The sequence below is a fragment of the Aotus nancymaae genome, unplaced genomic scaffold (genome assembly GCF_030222135.1).
Source record: "Aotus nancymaae isolate 86718 unplaced genomic scaffold, 86718_ANA_hifiasm-v0.15.2.pri h1tg000011l, whole genome shotgun sequence".
Lineage (NCBI taxonomy): Eukaryota > Metazoa > Chordata > Mammalia > Primates > Aotidae > Aotus > Aotus nancymaae.
The window spans coordinates 55233871-55251648 of NW_026988422.1; the positions used below are offsets into that span (position 1 = coordinate 55233871).

General features: G+C 38.2%; 1 protein-coding gene across 13 annotated transcripts in view; it reads left to right on the forward strand.

Moving 5' to 3' along the window:
- SIPA1L1 (signal induced proliferation associated 1 like 1) overlaps positions 1-17778 on the forward strand; it is a 385273-nt gene that overhangs the window by 226892 nt on the left and 140603 nt on the right. For 11 of the 13 annotated variants that reach the window (XM_064374995.1, XM_064374996.1, XM_064374998.1 and 8 more), the window contains one exon: positions 11905-13706. In XM_064374995.1, the coding sequence (XP_064231065.1) occupies positions 12209-13706 (1498 nt within the window). In that variant the 5' untranslated portion in view covers positions 11905-12208. Of the gene's footprint in view, positions 1-8163; positions 10714-10734; positions 11266-11904; positions 13707-17778 lie in introns of those variants that run through there. The other 2 variants (XM_064375003.1, XM_064375000.1) reach the window with 2 other exon arrangements.

Sequence of the window (17778 nt, forward strand, 5' to 3'; positions counted from 1 at the left end):
CTGGTCTCAAACTCCTGACCTTAGGTGAGCTGCCTGCCTTGGCCTCCCAAAGTACTGGAATTACACATGTGAGCCACTGTGCCAAGCCTGACTCTGTGTATACACAGTTTGTTTTAACTTTATGACTTTGGGCAAATCTTTTTCTTTGAGATGGTCTCACTCTGTCACCCAGCCTGGAGTGCAGTGGTCTGATGGCAGCTAACTCCAGCCTCAACCCCTTGGGCTCAAGCAGTCCTCCCACCTCAGCCTCCTGAATAGCTAGGACCACAGGCACACACCACCAAGCCTGGATAATTTTTTTTTCCCCCTGAGACAAAGTCTTGCTCCATCACTCACTGCAACCTCTGCCTCCCAGGTTCAAGCAGTTCTCTTGCCTCAGCCTCCCAAGTAGCTGAAATTACAGGTGCACATGACCACGCCCAGCTAACTTTTGTATTTTTAGTAGAAACAGGGTTTCCCCACGGGGGCCAGGCTGGTCTCGAACGCTTGACCTCATGATCTGCCCTCCCTGACCTCCCAAAGTGTTGAGATTACAGGCATGAGCCACCACTCCCAGCCTTTTTAAATTTTTTTTATTTTTTAATAGAGACAAGGTCTTGCTTTGTTGCCCATGCTGGCCTCAAACTCCTAAGCTCAAGCGATCTCTCATTGGCCTCTCAAAGTGCTAGTATTACAGTTGTGATCCACTGTACCTGGCCTGGCCATGCCTTTACCTCTATATCCTCTTTCTTTATTCATAAAATGGAGATACAGTTGACCTTTGAATAATGCAGGGGTTAGGGTGCCCAGACTCCCACCCCCCATGCAGATGAATATTTGAGTATAACTTTTGATTCCCCCAGAACTTAACTAATAGCCTACTGTTTACCAGGAGCCTTACTGATAACATGAACAGTGAATGAACATATAATAGTTTGTATGTTCTAGGTATTATATAGTGTGTTCTTACAGTAAGTAAGCTAATGAAGAGAAAATGTTATTAAGAAAATCCTCAGGAAGATACATTTGCAGTACTTGACTGTATTTGTCAGTATCCTGAGTTCACTTCATCTGTCTGAAGTGTCAGGCAACTGCAGCTGCAGACTTCAATCCATGGTACAGATCAAGCAATCCAATTCTTGTAAAAGTCATGACTTTGCTTCTTGGGAGCACTTTTAGCATCACTAGTGGCACTTCATATGGGTACCATGGTGTTATTGAGGGTTTATGTATTTTACTAAGCATGAAAAATACACCAGAACCATGAGAGGTCACTTTTTACTCTGACATAGAGTTTATCAGAGAGAGGAACTGCTCACCTGGAGAGGATTAGTTTTTAATCAGAGACTTCTAACACTTGTGCTCACCACAATAGCAGCAGGCTATGGCTATGAAATTATTTTAGGAGTACAATATGTATTATAATTAATTTTGTGCAGTTATGATTTAATATTATATCTTTACATTTGTTTACATTTCTCTCCGCTGCAAATGGCACCATTTATGATCTGTGTTTCTGTGTGTAAGTTTTGATACATTTTGGCTTAGATTAATATATCTTCTGTGGTAGTAAATGATAAAATGGACTAATATCTACGTGTATTTTATGCATTCATAACATTCTTAACTTTTTACTGATTTTTTTCCATATTTCTAGGCTATGTAGTTTTTTCAAATTGTCACAAGTCTCCAAGATATTTTTCAGTGTATTTGTTGAAAAAAAAGTCTGCAGATAAGTGGCCCTCACTGTTCAAACCCGTGTTGTTCAAGGGTCAGCTGTACTCCTGGGGTGCTGGCAAGCACTGAAGAAATGAGCATGTGTGAGAAAATGAAATGGGTGACAGAGTCCTGCTGTCTTAGATATCTTGAGGGAGAGAGGTTATGCTCAGAGATAATGGTATAGTCAGACACAGGAACTATCTGCAGTCTGTATTTAAGGACATGCTAAAGCAATGTGGAATGATTTTAATTTTTTTCTTTTACATTCTAGGTTCTTGGGTGATATTTCAAAATCTGCTAAGGGAAATGTACTTACTCTTGATATCAATCACGATTAATAATGGTTTGGATATTATGTTCGCCCATTGTTCTTACATTCCTTTTTACTCTTTTCCTAAGCTAAATTTAAATGTGTTTTTGCAAGTGCAGTTTCTTAAATTCTTTTTGGAACATAAATATTCAAAGAAGAAAACCATGATATCCTTAATAAAGCCATTTGTGGTGTTCCTTCTTGATGAGCCCCCTCCCGTTTTCTACATACCTGTCTTCTGTTTCCAGGTAGACACTAGAGACTTGAGGGTAGAGATGGTCCTTCTGTGTCACTGACAGTGACTGGCTCAAATTGCCAACGTTAGCAGCCTGAAAATCTTAGAGATGCAGATTCTCTGCTGTGATTTTTACAGAGTTCATTATATGTGGATCAAAGGCAATTTTCATGGCTTATCTAATGAAAATCTGACTTCATCTCTTTCCCTTCTGCCCTGAAAGAAGAAAATCAGTACTACCAGATTCCTCTTCCCCCAGTATGCGATTCCTTGAGCCGTTGATAGCAGGTAGCACTTTAGTAAAGCTCTCCAGGGTGTTGGTGTCAAGTCTGCATAGAGACATTCTTGAAATTTAGCCCCAGTCTCTGCAGAAGAAGGACTGTGAAAAGGACAGAATGTGCACAGGGAAGTAGATGCTTCCCAGGAAAGGGGAACCAACAAGGGCAACCTGTGCTCTGTTTAGACAGCCTCATCTGATTTTCCTAGGTCACTACAGTCTTGTGAGGGGACAAGGTGAAGGCTGCTGGGCACAAGGGGACTTTTATGTCAATATTAAATATAAAGAAAGCATCTGCAAATGAGGAAATATAAGCAGTTGTGTTAATCATCTATGTGAAATAATTATTCAAATCCTATAAATACTGCAAATCTTATAATCTTTAGTAGCCTCTACTTTATACAGCCTTCTTTGATTTTATTTTAATTAGGGGATTTAGCACAAGAACATCTTACAGGAAGGACCTGATATCTCTTGGATTTTTCTTTTTTGGTGATTTGAATGGTTGGAGGTTTAACAAAGTGTGTAGTATCTTATAATTAGTATTTAAATGTACGGTCATCATACCACAGTTGCAGATCATATTTTATATTTTTAGCAACAGAAAAATGGCTTTTTTTCTTGTAAGTTTTGTTTCTTATTATTAAGGTGACAATGTTCATTTCAGAAAATAAAAATAGACAAATACAAAAAAACCCAAATTACTCATAATTCAAAGAAACATTATCAGTCCTTTGGTGAACTTATGTTGCCCTTTTAGTCAGTCAGTCAATCTATCTATCTGTCTATCTATCTATCTATTTATCAATCATCTATCACATATCAAAATTTGTTATGTATATTCAGTTTTGTTTTTATCCTGTATTCTTCTGAAATATGGGCTTGCTTGTCCCCAGTTATATTCAATAGAATACGTGGTATAAAATGTTTGATTTTTTTTTTTTAAGTGAGTCCATGGTCAAATCAGTTAAGACATTTCTTAGTTAATAAAATTAGTAACGGTGGTAGTGTTTCTTGTTTTTTAATAAAATGAGATGGGAACTCACTCTGTTGCCCAGGCTGGTCTCGAACTCCTGGGTTTGAGCAGTCCTCCCTCCTCAGCCTCCCAAAGTGTTGGGATTACAGACATGAGCCACTATGACTGCAGATTTCTTGGAGACTTTAATAGACCAACATGTATCGTGATTTCCTGAGAAAGGTGATATACACTCTGTTGCTGCCTTATTTAATTATACAATGCTTTTTTGTGGATTACTTGAATTTGAGCACAGGTTGGGAAAATGGACAGGCACTTACCCTGTGTGCTGGGTATTTACTGGTTGTCCCGGGGCGTCTATTTCTCATGTTCCTCTTTCCCCAGATATATTTGGTAATAAGTTATTTAATACCGGATTTGATTTGATAATCAGTTCAATTTACAGCATTGGGTGATCAAGTTTTTAAAATGTATTTAAAATGTATGATAATTGTGTATCATACAATTATTATGATAAAAACACTCATTTGCTGCTTTAGTCTCAGCTGTTCTCTTGATATCCTGGTGGCAGGCATGGAAACTCTCAGTGCCTCCAATGAGTTGGTGAGCTTTTGATTTGTTTTCCTTTTAAGTGTTGTTATAACTTGTTACACCTCAAACACTATTTCCCTCTAATAATTCTGTTTCACTTTTACCTTTCTTACTACCTTTTACTCCTTTTGCCCTTCCTACTTTAAGCTCTTCCAACCTAGATCTTTGGTATTTTATTATTTGCTTGTTGCATGAGATTAGTCATATTTAAATGTAAGAGATAAACACTGACATGTACTTTGTTCTCCTTTATTTTGCCAGCTGTTGAATCAATTTACTATTTAGCAATCATTCCACCATGGGTTGGGTGTAGTGGCTCACTCCCGTAATTCCAACACTTTGGGAGGATCCCTTGAACCCAGGAGGTAAAGATCAGCCTGGGCAACAAAGCAACACCCTATTTCTACAAAAAAATGTTAAAAATTAACGAAGCATGGTGAGGCATGCTTGTAGTCCTAGCTACTCAAGAGGCTGAGGTGGGAGGATCAGTTGAGCCTAGGAGTTCAAGGCTGCAGTGAGCCATGATCATACAGCTGAACTCCAGCCTGGGTGACAGCACAAGACCCTGTCTCAAATAATAGTAATTACTATTATTCCACCATGTAACTTGTTCCATACATTCTTTATTCTGTTGTTGTTCTTCTACCCTCAAGCTTTCTGCCAAACTTTTGTGTTCTCTCCTTCACCTTCAGCTCTACAAAGTATATTCAAGCTTAACAAAACCTTTGAAGCATAACCTTCTTCACTGAACTTTTTTATTTAGGAGGGTCAGTGGGAGGGAAATGTGATTTTTCCCTTTTGACCCTTCCTCTATCCAAACAGGCACATTTTAAGTTGGTTTCTTATCTCTAAATTCAAATGTGGCTTTATCATGTTCCATGTTTTATATCTATAACTTTTGTATTCACTTTGTTAATTTTACTACAAATTTTTTTTTTTTTTTTTTTTTTTTTATACTTAATGATGTAGTCAGGAAGGAATAAGGGAAGAAGATAACAAACAAACAGCCAACCAATATTTAACTCAAACCCATGAAATGCTATGCGATTACTGAGGAGTGATTTACTTCCAATTATATAGTCACCTTTGGAATAGGTGTGAGGTGGTAATGTATGTTTTGTGTATTTGAAGTGGAGAGTTCTATAAATGTTTATTAAGTTTACTTGTTCCGGGTCTGAGTTCAAGTTCTGAGTATCCTTGTTAATTTTCTATCTCATTGATCTATAGAATCGTTAGCTCTTCTTGTTGCATTGATCCTTTTGCCATTACGTAATGTCATTCCTCGCCTCTTTTGATCTTTGTTGCTTTAAAGTCTACTTTATCAGAGGCGAGAATTGCATCTCCTGCTTTTTGTTTATTAGTTTATTTTTACTCTCTGTTTGATTGGTAAATCTTCCTCCTTCTCTCTGAGTCTTTGTGTATTGTTGCATGTAAGATGGGCCCGGATGCAGCATACCGATGGGTTTTGGCTTTTTATCCAATTAAAATATATATAGGTTTAATACCGGCGTTTGATGCTAGCTGGCTGTTTTGCTCATTAGTTGATGTAAATTTTTTATTGTGTTAAAGTTCTTTGCTTTTTGATATATTTTTGGAAAGGCTAATATTGGTTGTTCCTTTATATGTATAGTGCTTCTTTCAGAAGCTCTTGTAAAGCAGGCCTGGTGGTGGTGAACTCTCTAAGTACTTGTTTGTTCGCAAAAGATTTAATTTTTCCTTCGCTCATAAAGCTTAGTTTGGCTGGATAGGAAATTCTGGGTTGAAAGTTCTTTTCTTTAAGGATGTTAAATATTGGTCCCCACTCTTTTCTGGCTTGTAGGGTTTCTGCTGAGAGATCTGCTGTAAGTCTGATAGGTTTCCCTTTATGGGTAACCTGACCTTTCTCTCTGGCTGCCCTTAGTATTTTCTCCTTCATTTCAACCCTAATAAATCTGGCGATTATGTGCCTTGGAGTTGGTCTTCTTGAAGAATATCTTTGTGGTGTTCTCTGTATTACCTGGAGTTGAATATTACCCTGCCTTGCCAGGTTGGGGAAATTTTCCTGAATGATATCCTGAAGAGTATTTTCCAACTTGGATTCATTCTCTTCATCACATTCAGGTACACCTATCAGACGTAAATTAGGTCTTTTCACATAGTCCCATATTTCCTGGAGACTTTGCTCATTCCTTTTCATCCTTTTTTCTGCATTCTTGTCTTCTCGTTTCATTTCACTGAGCTGGTCCTTGACTTCTGATATCCTTCCTTCTGCTTGATCAATTCGACTGTTTAAACTTGTGCATGCTTCGCGAAGTTCTCGTGTTGTGTTTTTCAGCTCCATCAATTCACTTATATTCTTCTCTAAATTGTCCATTCTCGTTAACATTTCGTCAAACCTTTTTTCAAGGTTCTTAGTTTCTTTGCATTGGGTTAGAACAAGTTCTTTTAATTCACAGAAGTTTCTTATCACCCACGTTTTGAAACCTGCTTCTGTTATCGGAACACACGTGTAATCTATTAAGCCTTGTTCCGTTACTGATGAGGAATTGCAATCCCCTGTAGAGGGAGAGGCATTCTGATTTTGAGTATTCTCTACCTTTTTACGCTGGTTTCTTCCCTTCATTATATATTTGTCCGTCTGTCGTCTTTATAATTACCGACTTTCAAACTGGGTCTCTGACGTCCAACTTGTTGATTCCCTGCGCCGAAATCTGAGCAATCCACTGAGCCGGCCAAAACAGCGGTGTTAAGATTGATGGTGCTTTTCTGCCTGGAATCTCCGGACTCTGCACCAAGAACTGGCGTGCTAAGGCACCAGCAAAACCGCCACGCTGGCCACAAGAGTCACCCTGGCGACCCGTGGAGCTCCTCCACTGGGAATCTCCTGGTCCGTGAGCAACTAATATGCGTCTGAAAGTGTGGCGTCCTCTCGTTCTTTGCGCTTTCACTGGGAGGTACGTGCCCGAGCAGCTAATCATCAGCCATCTTGGATCTCTCTCTCAATTTTTTTTTAATCTACTTTGTTTACATCAGTTTTGTCTCTTTCAGAGTGAACATTAGGAGAGCAGGAACTAGATTTATCAGCTGTTTCTCTCAGCTCTTCCTGCTTTTTGTTGAAGGGAGAATAGGAAAATGAAAGGAGGTAGAAATTCCATTCTAAAAAGTTTTGTGCTGATTCATAAATCTTAAATTACCCATGACATTGTACTAAGATGTCTTTCAGGCTAACTTGAAAGAGTAAGACATCCCTTCTGTCTGAGATGTTACTTTTATATAATGTGAGTGAAATTCAGGAAAGCCAAGAAGGAATGTAAAGAAAATAGTTTGCCTTATTTGATTATATTACCTAATCTAATATTCAAGTACGTGAAGTTACATTTCTGTTTTTAATAGTATTCTATTACATTCTGAACTAAATATTTACAGGCATTCTATATCTGTGTACACAACTTCAAAAACTATTTCCATTGATTCTTTTTTTTAAGAGCCTGGTTATCACCATGTTACCTAGACTGGTCTCAAATTCCTGGGCTCAAGCCATCCACTTGCTTTGGCCTTCTTTAAAGTGCTGGGTTCACAGGCACAAGCCACTGTGCTGGGCCTGGAAATTTTTATAAATTCATCTGTAGTGTATATCTCTGGATGACTCAGGTATTTGAATAGTTTATTCACCAGCATGTTTTTTTCTACTGCCATGAAACATTGAGAGCTGGCCTTGTATTTTAGGCTATACCAGTTAAATAATCTGAGAAGATCTCATTTTGGAATGTGGAAGTATTTGATGAGGAACACTACATGTTTTTGGTGACCCTACCATGTTGCATGGTAATTCTTTCATAACAGGAACTGCAGTGTTCCCCCAACCACACCCCTTCCCACATCTTTTAGGTAAGCTTTAAACTGTTCTTTATGCCCTTGGTACAGTGTTGTTTCTTTCATTCTATTCCTTGAATTATTGTGCTCACTTCATTACCACTTAATCATTTCTTGAAAAAAAGTTTTTTTTTTTTTCATTATTCTACTTGTTGGTTAATTCATTGTAAAATAGATAAATAAAGAAGATATCAAATGAGGACTTGCCACTATTTTATCTGGAGTTTAATGGAGAGAATCATGACCAGAGATTTGGAGGTAACAGCATAGAGATGATATTTAAAGCTGCAGGCACCTATAGCATCACCAGACAGAGCACTGGTTACCATGCAGATTTCCAGCCAGTAACTTCATTATTCTGTCTTTGTTCAGCTGCACAGACAAATATGATCCAACCCAGTCAACATGCTGCTTTCCACAGTGATATTATTACTGCAGTGGACCCATGCTTCTGTCTCATCCTAATATACTCAATGTTCACATGCATCCTTATAGAAATACCCTTTATACTCCCTTCCAGAAATATGAAAAATGGCAAGAGAGGTAAACCATAGACACCACTCTGTGATCACTAGCTTTTCAATGGACCCCACTACAGACGATGAGTAGTGGACAAAAAGAGAGGCAAGAGAAAATGAAGAAGCATGTGGTTATCACAGAGGTCAAGAAAAGAGAGTTTCAGGATGAAGGATGGGTTCAGAGTGCAGATGCTTCACAGAGCCAGAATGACAAGGGTTTTTAGCAATCAAGAGATTCCCATAAGAGGTTCCGCTTTCAGCATTCTCTGGGACTTGATATTCTAAATAGCTGACCTACTATGGTATAAATAGTCCCACCAGGAGATAGTTCTTGTTATTAAAGAGCTTACAATCAGAATGGGAAGTGTACAGGAAGGAGGCATGACCCATGCATCCCTGTCATCTTTTTCCTTGTCTGCGTCTCCCTTATACCACCTGGAGCTTACCTTGATGGAGGGACATGCTCAGAGGAGACTACAGAAACATAGGGAGTGATTTAGAAGAGTGGAGGAAGCATTTCTTCTGGAAGAATGGTGGGTTACGTTGTGAGAAATCTTGAGTGCTGAAAAGACTTTGAACTAGTTGAATTGAACTCATTGAACTAAACTGTGGGCCCTCTAGATAGGATTAGTATTCTAGCTACATGGATCTACCATAGACTTAAATAGTATCTAGAGCTGTAAAATTAAACGTGTAATAAGGAAAATTTTTATATAACCTGCTCTTTCAACAGATGGAGGTGACATGCTGTGAATTTGTATTGCTCTTCTGTTTAATTCTATTGCTTTTTACCATATTGGTACTTAGACAGGTTTGCTGATATTTAAGAGAGTTGCTAATCATTGTCAACATAGGTTTACTATTTCAGCCAACCCTAAGGAATTGATTTTAATGATCTGTCATCATATGGCACACAGCGATGGACAGTGTTATTTTTGACTGGCTAGTTTAATAAGTGCAAAGCATGTATATTTCTATATATGCTAGTCAGTGCCCTATGTTTATATTGTACCTCAGAGGGGTTTGATGCTATAAATAAGGATGGGAAAAGGGAGGGAGAGAGATGGAAAATGAGAGGGAGAAAAAAATATATAAAAAGAAAGGTCCTTATGACTGAAAAAAAAATCTGTTATTTAACATAATTGCCCATCTCGAACCTCATCAGTTTTTACAGGCCACTAAACTGTGGCTTCTCTCTCTCCCATGTGCTCATCTGTATTTTGAAATGAAAAGAAAACATTGAATTGTTGTTATACAATGTAATGGGAGTCTTGAAATTTCTTTTGAATTGGTAAGAAATTTTTCTATTTAAAAATAACATTTTATAAACCCATTAAAATATTGGAAGTATATGAGATGGTTTGGAAGAGAAATACTGATGGTGAAGACAGCATTTCCAAGTCAGTTTTATTTCTTGTATTTTACTGCCAGCTTTTAGTTTTCTCCTGTAATGGAAATAACTTCACATATCATAAGAAAGACAGTTCTACAGTAAATTATTTTCTAAGGCAAATGAAATGTGGCAAGAGTTTTTATCATGGTGGGATTGGTGTGTTGTCCTTTTAGAGAATGAATGTTTGGGGAATGAAAGATGATTTATTTGGATTTCTGTGAGGTTGTGGGAAATGTTGAAACTATCTAGTTTTTATAAGAATCTACTTATAATTATTATTTATTCTATATAGAATATTGAAATAATCAGCTTTTTGGAAGATGAACAGGTGTTTGCATTTTGGTTCAGTTGATCAATTTTCCTTCCATTTTATGAGGATCATTTCTTGAACCTCTGCTGTGGCTGTACATGCTGTCCTTTGATATCCTTGGAAGCAACAGTTAGCACGTTTTGTCACTTGAAGGCTTATTGTTGAAAGAGAAACATGTAAAGTTCTGGAATGTAAAGGGAATAATAGCAGTCTGACAGTAGAAGTATCTAGAAAGCTCAAAAGCCAGGTTTAATTAGGTAGCAGTGCGAAACTATTATCCCTTTTACAAAAGATGGTGAAGAGGAGTGCTAGTGAAAACAATTGGCGTTTATCTGAACGGCTGCACAGACCCAGCCAGCACGAGCCCAGCCAGAGCTCGCCTGGCCCTGCATTCTGCAGGCAGCATGCATTTTTTTTTTTTGAACACCCCTACATGTTCCAACCTTTAAATAGAAGCGAGTCTTCTAAAATGATGCCGTGTGCTGCAAGAGAAATGAAAGCGCCTGCCTTGGAGGCAGGAAGCCGACTAGGGAGATGCTTAATTATCGTGGAAGTAAGTGCTTGTTACTATTGAGTGGAGAGTGCAGCAAGTGCGGGTCGTCCTCGGGTGTCAGAGCCGTGATTTGTAGACAATGCCGCCCTGTCAGCTCAGTGCTGGTTCAGCAGCATCTTTCCAAACATGTATTTGGCAAGAATTTAAAGGCCACCTCTTGTGTAATTTGTGGAGTCTTGGAAAAGGAGCCTCTGCCTTTCTTTTCAGAATGTACGCAACCATGCAGAATTTTGTACTCAGAATCTGTGCCTCCTGCCTCCTGCCTGACGTGCTCATGAGGAAGTTCATTTCCATGCCCGTCACCTGGAAGGATGCTAACAGTTCTCTGTAATCTGTTGGGGATATGGAGAGGGCCACCCAGAGCTGTGTTTTGTTTCTGCCGTCTTCATAAATTAGCACTGATGGGGTGGAGTAGGTTGTACTGCATAAGGAAATGCAGGCATTTTGTTCATTAGTGAGATACTTCTAGCTTTAAAGAGTAGAAGAAACTAAAGAAAGCTTGAGAAGAGGTGGTGGTGAATGCTGGATTCATTCTGCAATATCCTCGTCTCGGTAAGTAATAAAGTAGAGGAAAATACAGAGTGCTAATAGATAGAATGGCTCCAGGAAAACGCTTTTTATTTTCTTTCTGCTGTATTTGTTTTTGCCAACTATGTTAAGTCTTTGTTAAGGAACAAAAAAAGCATGTATTTATTTTGGAAGAGAGGAGTTAAAAAGTGATTGTTGTAGCATATGAATTTGATAAAGTCATTTTTCAGTTTTTACGTTTGTCAAAAAACTGTATTGCTCTAATTATTCAGTTGGTTACATCTCAAACTTCTGGTCATCACAGTGGTTCATGGTATTCTACATTTTTAGAGGTCATTGGAGCAAAAGTCTATACTTGGAGTAGGAGCCATGATATCCTAGAACAAGATGTACCCCTCCCCGACCTTCCATTTTATGGAACTGTTCAATTAAGATGAAGTTTTAATAGTCTTTTTTTTTTAAGAATATAAATGATGGATTTTATCAAATGGTTTTTACTTTCTTCCTTTCTTTTAAACCTGCTTTACTAAAAATATGGATTGTGGAACTGTGAATCCCAATCCATTATTGAGTCTTTTATTTTCATGTGTCTGGTTTTGACAATTGCATGTTTATTTTTAGATATATTTTTCTGCTAATTTAAATTATCCTTTTCTCTTTTAGAGAAAGCATGGGATTATGGCAACCACAGAATCTCAGTAATACAAGTTCCATTCAGTTTTTTGTGAAAGAAAGCCCTCTGTTAAAGTGAAGCAAAGAAACTGTTGTGGATTATAACCTTTAGAAGTTCCAAATTTTCAGTTGTTTACAAATAAAGCATCATTTAACCTTTTAAATGAAAAAGATTAAGAGCTCATGCAACCGTTGTATTTTCTGGAAGCCATTCTCCAAAAGAGAAGTGTGCACATTTAAAACACAGATATGATGGTCCTTTCTGCAGGGATTTAAGTCTACTTACTTTTACATCATGACCAGCTTGAAACGGTCACAGACAGAAAGGCCTCTTGCCACTGACAGGGCCTCTGTTGTTGGCACAGATGGCACCCCCAAAGTCCACACTGATGATTTCTACATGCGGCGTTTCCGGTCCCAAAATGGCAGCTTAGGATCATCAGTTATGGCTCCTGTAGGACCCCCCCGAAGTGAAGGTTCTCACCATATAACCTCAACCCCCGGAGTCCCAAAGATGGGGGTAAGGGCAAGGATTGCAGATTGGCCCCCAAGAAAGGAAAACATAAAAGAATCTAGCCGTTCAAGCCAGGAAATAGAAACCTCAAGTTGCCTTGATAGCCTGTCCTCCAAAAGCAGTCCTGTGAGTCAGGGAAGTTCTGTTAGCCTCAATTCCAATGACTCAGCCATGCTGAAAAGCATACAGAACACGCTGAAAAACAAGACAAGACCGTCGGAGAACATGGACTCCAGATTTCTCATGCCTGAAGCCTACCCCAGCTCCCCTAGAAAAGCTCTTCGCAGAATACGGCAGCGAAGCAACAGTGATATCACCATAAGTGAACTTGATGTGGATAGCTTTGATGAATGTATCTCACCTACGTATAAGACTGGACCATCCCTGCACAGGGAATATGGTAGCACATCTTCAATTGATAAACAGGGAACGTCCGGAGAAAGCTTTTTTGATTTGTTAAAGGGCTACAAAGATGACAAATCTGATCGAGGTCCAACTCCAACCAAGCTCAGTGACTTTCTCATTACTGGTGGTGGCAAGGGTTCTGGTTTCTCTTTGGACGTTATAGATGGGCCTATCTCACAGAGAGAGAACCTCAGGCTTTTTAAGGAAAGGGAAAAACCACTCAAGCGACGTTCAAAATCTGAAACTGGAGACTCATCTATTTTTCGTAAATTGCGCAATGCCAAAGGTGAAGAACTTGGGAAGTCATCAGATCTTGAAGATAACCGATCAGAAGACTCTGTCAGGCCCTGGACGTGTCCAAAGTGCTTTGCCCACTATGATGTCCAGAGTATATTATTTGATTTGAATGAGGCGATTATGAACAGGCACAATGTGATTAAGAGGAGAAACACCACCACTGGAGCTTCAGCAGCTGCCGTGGCATCCTTGGTCTCTGGCCCTCTGTCTCATTCAGCCAGTTTTAGCTCCCCAATGGGCAGCACGGAGGACCTGAATTCCAAAGGAAGCCTCAGCATGGACCAGGGAGATGATAAAAGCAATGAGCTTGTAATGAGCTGTCCATATTTTCGGAATGAGATAGGTGGAGAAGGGGAGAGGAAAATCAGCCTTTCAAAATCAAATTCTGGCTCCTTTAGTGGATGTGAAAGTGCCTCCTTTGAGTCTACCCTTAGTTCCCATTGCACAAATGCAGGAGTGGCAGTACTTGAAGTGCCCAAGGAGAACTTGGTGTTGCACCTAGACAGAGTGAAAAGATACATCGTGGAACACGTGGATCTGGGTGCATACTATTATAGAAAATTTTTCTACCAGAAGGGTAAGTAGAGATCTTTTATTTCTTATGTTTTCTTTTGCCATACTTTGTGAATAAAAGTACTGTATATTACGATTTTTATTAGCAATGTGATGTAATATTTGCATGATTTCCTTATCTTTCTTGATGGTAAATAGCTAAAGAGCCATTTGCTGCAATTTCTTTTTCCATTTTTTGAGTTGCTTTCCCTTTTCAGATATATAAATGTCTTGTTTTTGAATAGTACTTTTAAAATTAAAAAGTCCTTTTGACTTAGTGTTTGAAATTATAGTCTTTGTTGTATAGTAGATTTGCCATGTCACCTTTAGGGACAAATGTACAAAGTTGAAAGTATTTGAAATATAGCTATTTTTTAAGGATTGCAAAACTAGTTTTAATGCTACTTTCATTTTTTAGCACTTTCTCAGTAAGTACAGGAACCATTTTTTTGCTGCTTCAATGTCATCAGTAGATAGGAATTATTATATATTCCTGTCCATTTACAGGAAGTATTTTGAAAACAAATTACATTATTTGACAAAAGTCACAGAGCCAGTAAGTCTCAGTGCCAAGAATCAAATCTAGGTCTTTGAGTAGTAAAGGCACAGAAGAGAGCAGTACCTTTGACATACTGTCCACTTCCTTTCTAATCTTTTCTTTGAGTGGGAGAGTAAAAAAAAAAATATATATATATATATAAATTATATATAAATATATATAGATTATACTTTATACACAGTTTTATCTCATACTTTTAAGAAAGACCACTGTGATTTACTGAAAAGTAAGTAGTATAAATGAACTCTTACAAGCTTTCTAATGGTGTTTTTGAGCAGCATTAATTAAGGAATGAGTTTAAGTTATCCAGGTAGGCAAAGAAGGAAACAGGGTGATCACCGACAAAGGACATACCTCTGTGTTCCACTAGGTAGATCAGTCATCTCTGCAGCCAAGTGAAGAGGCCTGTGGCGAGAGGCTCCCTGTCTGCAAACTACTCCTGCAGTGTTTTGATTTCCACTGTTTTAGGGGTTTGAATGGTATTTAAATGTATTCTTCTGAGTGAAGTTTAGTTTCAAATCTAGTACTCATAACTTTATAATAATTGTTTTATAAAACATATCTTAATATTACTACATGATAGACCCCATTCCAGAAGATTTATTGACAGGAAACAATCTTGTCTTGTGACTAAATACCTGTGTCTAATTCCTATGTATCCATGGCATGGGTTCTGGAATCAATATTGTATTGAATATCCCAACATCGTTTTTAAACATTTATTTTCTCAGAATAATTTTCTGAAGTTCATATTTTAGAAACTACATCTCTCTTACACTGTCCTTTAAGGTACAAGGTTTCTCATTCTTGCCAACTTGGCATTTGGGGGTGAGATGATTCTTTGTTGGGGTAGGGTGGAGTGGGGGACTGTCCTGTGCATCATAGGATGCAGGATGCTTAGCAGCATCCCTGGCTTCCACACCCTAAATGCCCCAGGTTTTCCTCCTCCCTCTAGTTGTGACAGCTTAAATGTCTCCAGGCATTGCCAGATGTCTCTTAGGAGGTAAACTAACCCCTAGCTGAGAACCCCTGCTTTACTGTACCCACACAAATTTTCTCCAGGTGTTTCTGATGTTGATAGGTGGAGGCAAAATGGCTTCCACCCAAAAAAACTGACACTGAATCAAACATACTAGTTATAATCTAATTTATATAGTAATGGGTACTTTTTTCATATTAGGCAGTATAATAACATTATTATACTAATGAACATTTTGGGCACTTATTATGTACCAAGCACTGTGCTAGGCATTTGCTATGCCACATTTTCTCATTTCAACCTCTTGATGCCCAGGAGGGTAGGTAGTATTATTAACCTTATTTTCCAGTTGAGAAAACTGGGACTTAAGTGATAGGCTGTCTTGGAGCTAGCAAATGTTGGAGCCAGGCTGTCTGAGCAGTCATGTTGTTAATCACTGTTCTCTGATCTCGGCTGTGTTAAAGAGATGGAGTATCTTAGTTAAAGTATTTTATCTTTGAAAAGTCTGGAATAAAAATGTGAATGCCTAGATTCCAGATTAACCCTGTTTATTCATAATAATCTCATAAATCTAATAGCCACTAATCCAGTAGTTACTAATTTGAAGCCTGGAAAACACCCTCTTTCCCAGCATAATTGGGACTAATGAATTGAAAATATCAACTAAAGCAGGGAATTGTTAAAAAGTATACGTTTGAACTGTTTTATTGTTATTAAAACACAAAAATATGTTTGCCAAACTCTTGTGAGGCCAAGGGCTTTTCTTCGACAACGATTCTACTCTTTTAAATTCTATGTTGTATTAATAGGCTAAACCATAAGAGTAAAAACATAGAGACTAACGACATAATCTGAGTACAAAATCTTAGATTTTATAATTTTTTTTCTCATTTTTTTGTAGCTGTCCTGCCCACATTTAATCTAACAGCTTTCTTTTTAATTACTTGCCTTTATTGTCTGTATAAAAACTTAGTTTTTATGGGAACAACATTTATCTTTTGTACTACTTCATCAGCTTTCATAATAATTACATTTTATAATTAAAATAGCAAGTCAGTTGGTATAAACATGTTTGGGAAGACACAGCCCACTCTGGTGGGAGCAGAAAGTATGTATGGCACTAGGGATTGCCCATTAGACTGCTAGTGCCATTGGGTATTCATCAGTAAGGTTTGCAGAGGGAATGATGAGCAGTGGTTAATCCAGGAAGTTGTCCAGTGGAAGTCAGTTACACAGAGCACCTACTGTAATAGCTTTTCTTGGGCCATACAACTTAGAATTTTCAAGTCAGACAGGCAGTTTGTTATAATATGATAATATACCACAAATAATAGCTCTGGATAACAAAATTTGAAGCAGAAATTAAGCTCCATAAAGTATAAACTGTGCATTTTAAAAAACTGTTACTTACATTTTTATATAGTTTAAAACATACCTAAACAAATAACTCTGTCTTATAATAGACAACTTTGATTCACTGAAATTAGCAGACAAATTCATTTTTCCTAATCAGAATGTTAAAGCAAGTCTTCTTGTTGAAGGAGTACATCAGTGTCAGATGTAATTTATCCTCTAGCACCAAGATGTGGCACTGCTGACCTGGCTGTCACTCAGCCTCTTATCACCAGGTAGTTACCATTTGGCTGCTTGATGCATTCCTGACTTCATTGTGGCTAAGTCTAGGGCAGGGAGGGGATGGAGGGGAAATACCTTACTAAAGTATGCTATACAGCCGATATTATATGTAAAATTTAATCATATTTTGCTGAAGAAGCTATCATCACTTTTTATTATTATGTTGTTTTCATAAACATTATGTTACAAATTTAGACTTCAGAGGATATTTGACTCCATATAAGCCAGGTGCATTTCTGGAAAGATGCTGGATCAATAGAGGAATCCCATTGTTTGTACTTACTAAAATAAGCAACATGCCATCGATGCTTTTTTCTAGTCCTTTCTCATGCCCACTTCTCTTTGTCATTTTGCTACTGACGGTGTGGTTATATTGAGACCCAGGATTAAATAACAGTAATAATTTAGCTAACACTTATTGCATTACTTCTTGGTATTTTATTTGGAGTTCCTCACTTAGTGCCCACTGGACCCCAGGGTGAACCTGTCATGGTGATAGAAGTTCAAGTGATACAGCCACATCCTCCTTAGGGAGGCACAAAGTAGGCAGTAGCTCTGCATTCAGATTAACTAGAATTACTTATCTTCCTTTGAGTAGGTATATGTTTTGTGTTTTTATTTATTTTATTATTATTATTATTATTGAGATGAGGTCTCGCTCTGTCACCTAGGTTGGAGTGCAGTGGCACAGTCTTGGCTCACTGCAGCCTTTGCCTCCTGGATTCAAGTGATTCTCGTGCCTCAGCCTCCCAAATAGCTGGGATTACAGTTGGGCACTACTATGCCCAGCTAATTTTTGTGTTTTTAATAGAGACAGGGTTTCACGATGTTGGCAAGGCTGATCTCAAACTCCTGGCCTCAAGTGATCTGCTTGCCTTGACCTCCCAAAGTTCTGGTATCACAAGTGTGAGCCACTGTGCCCGG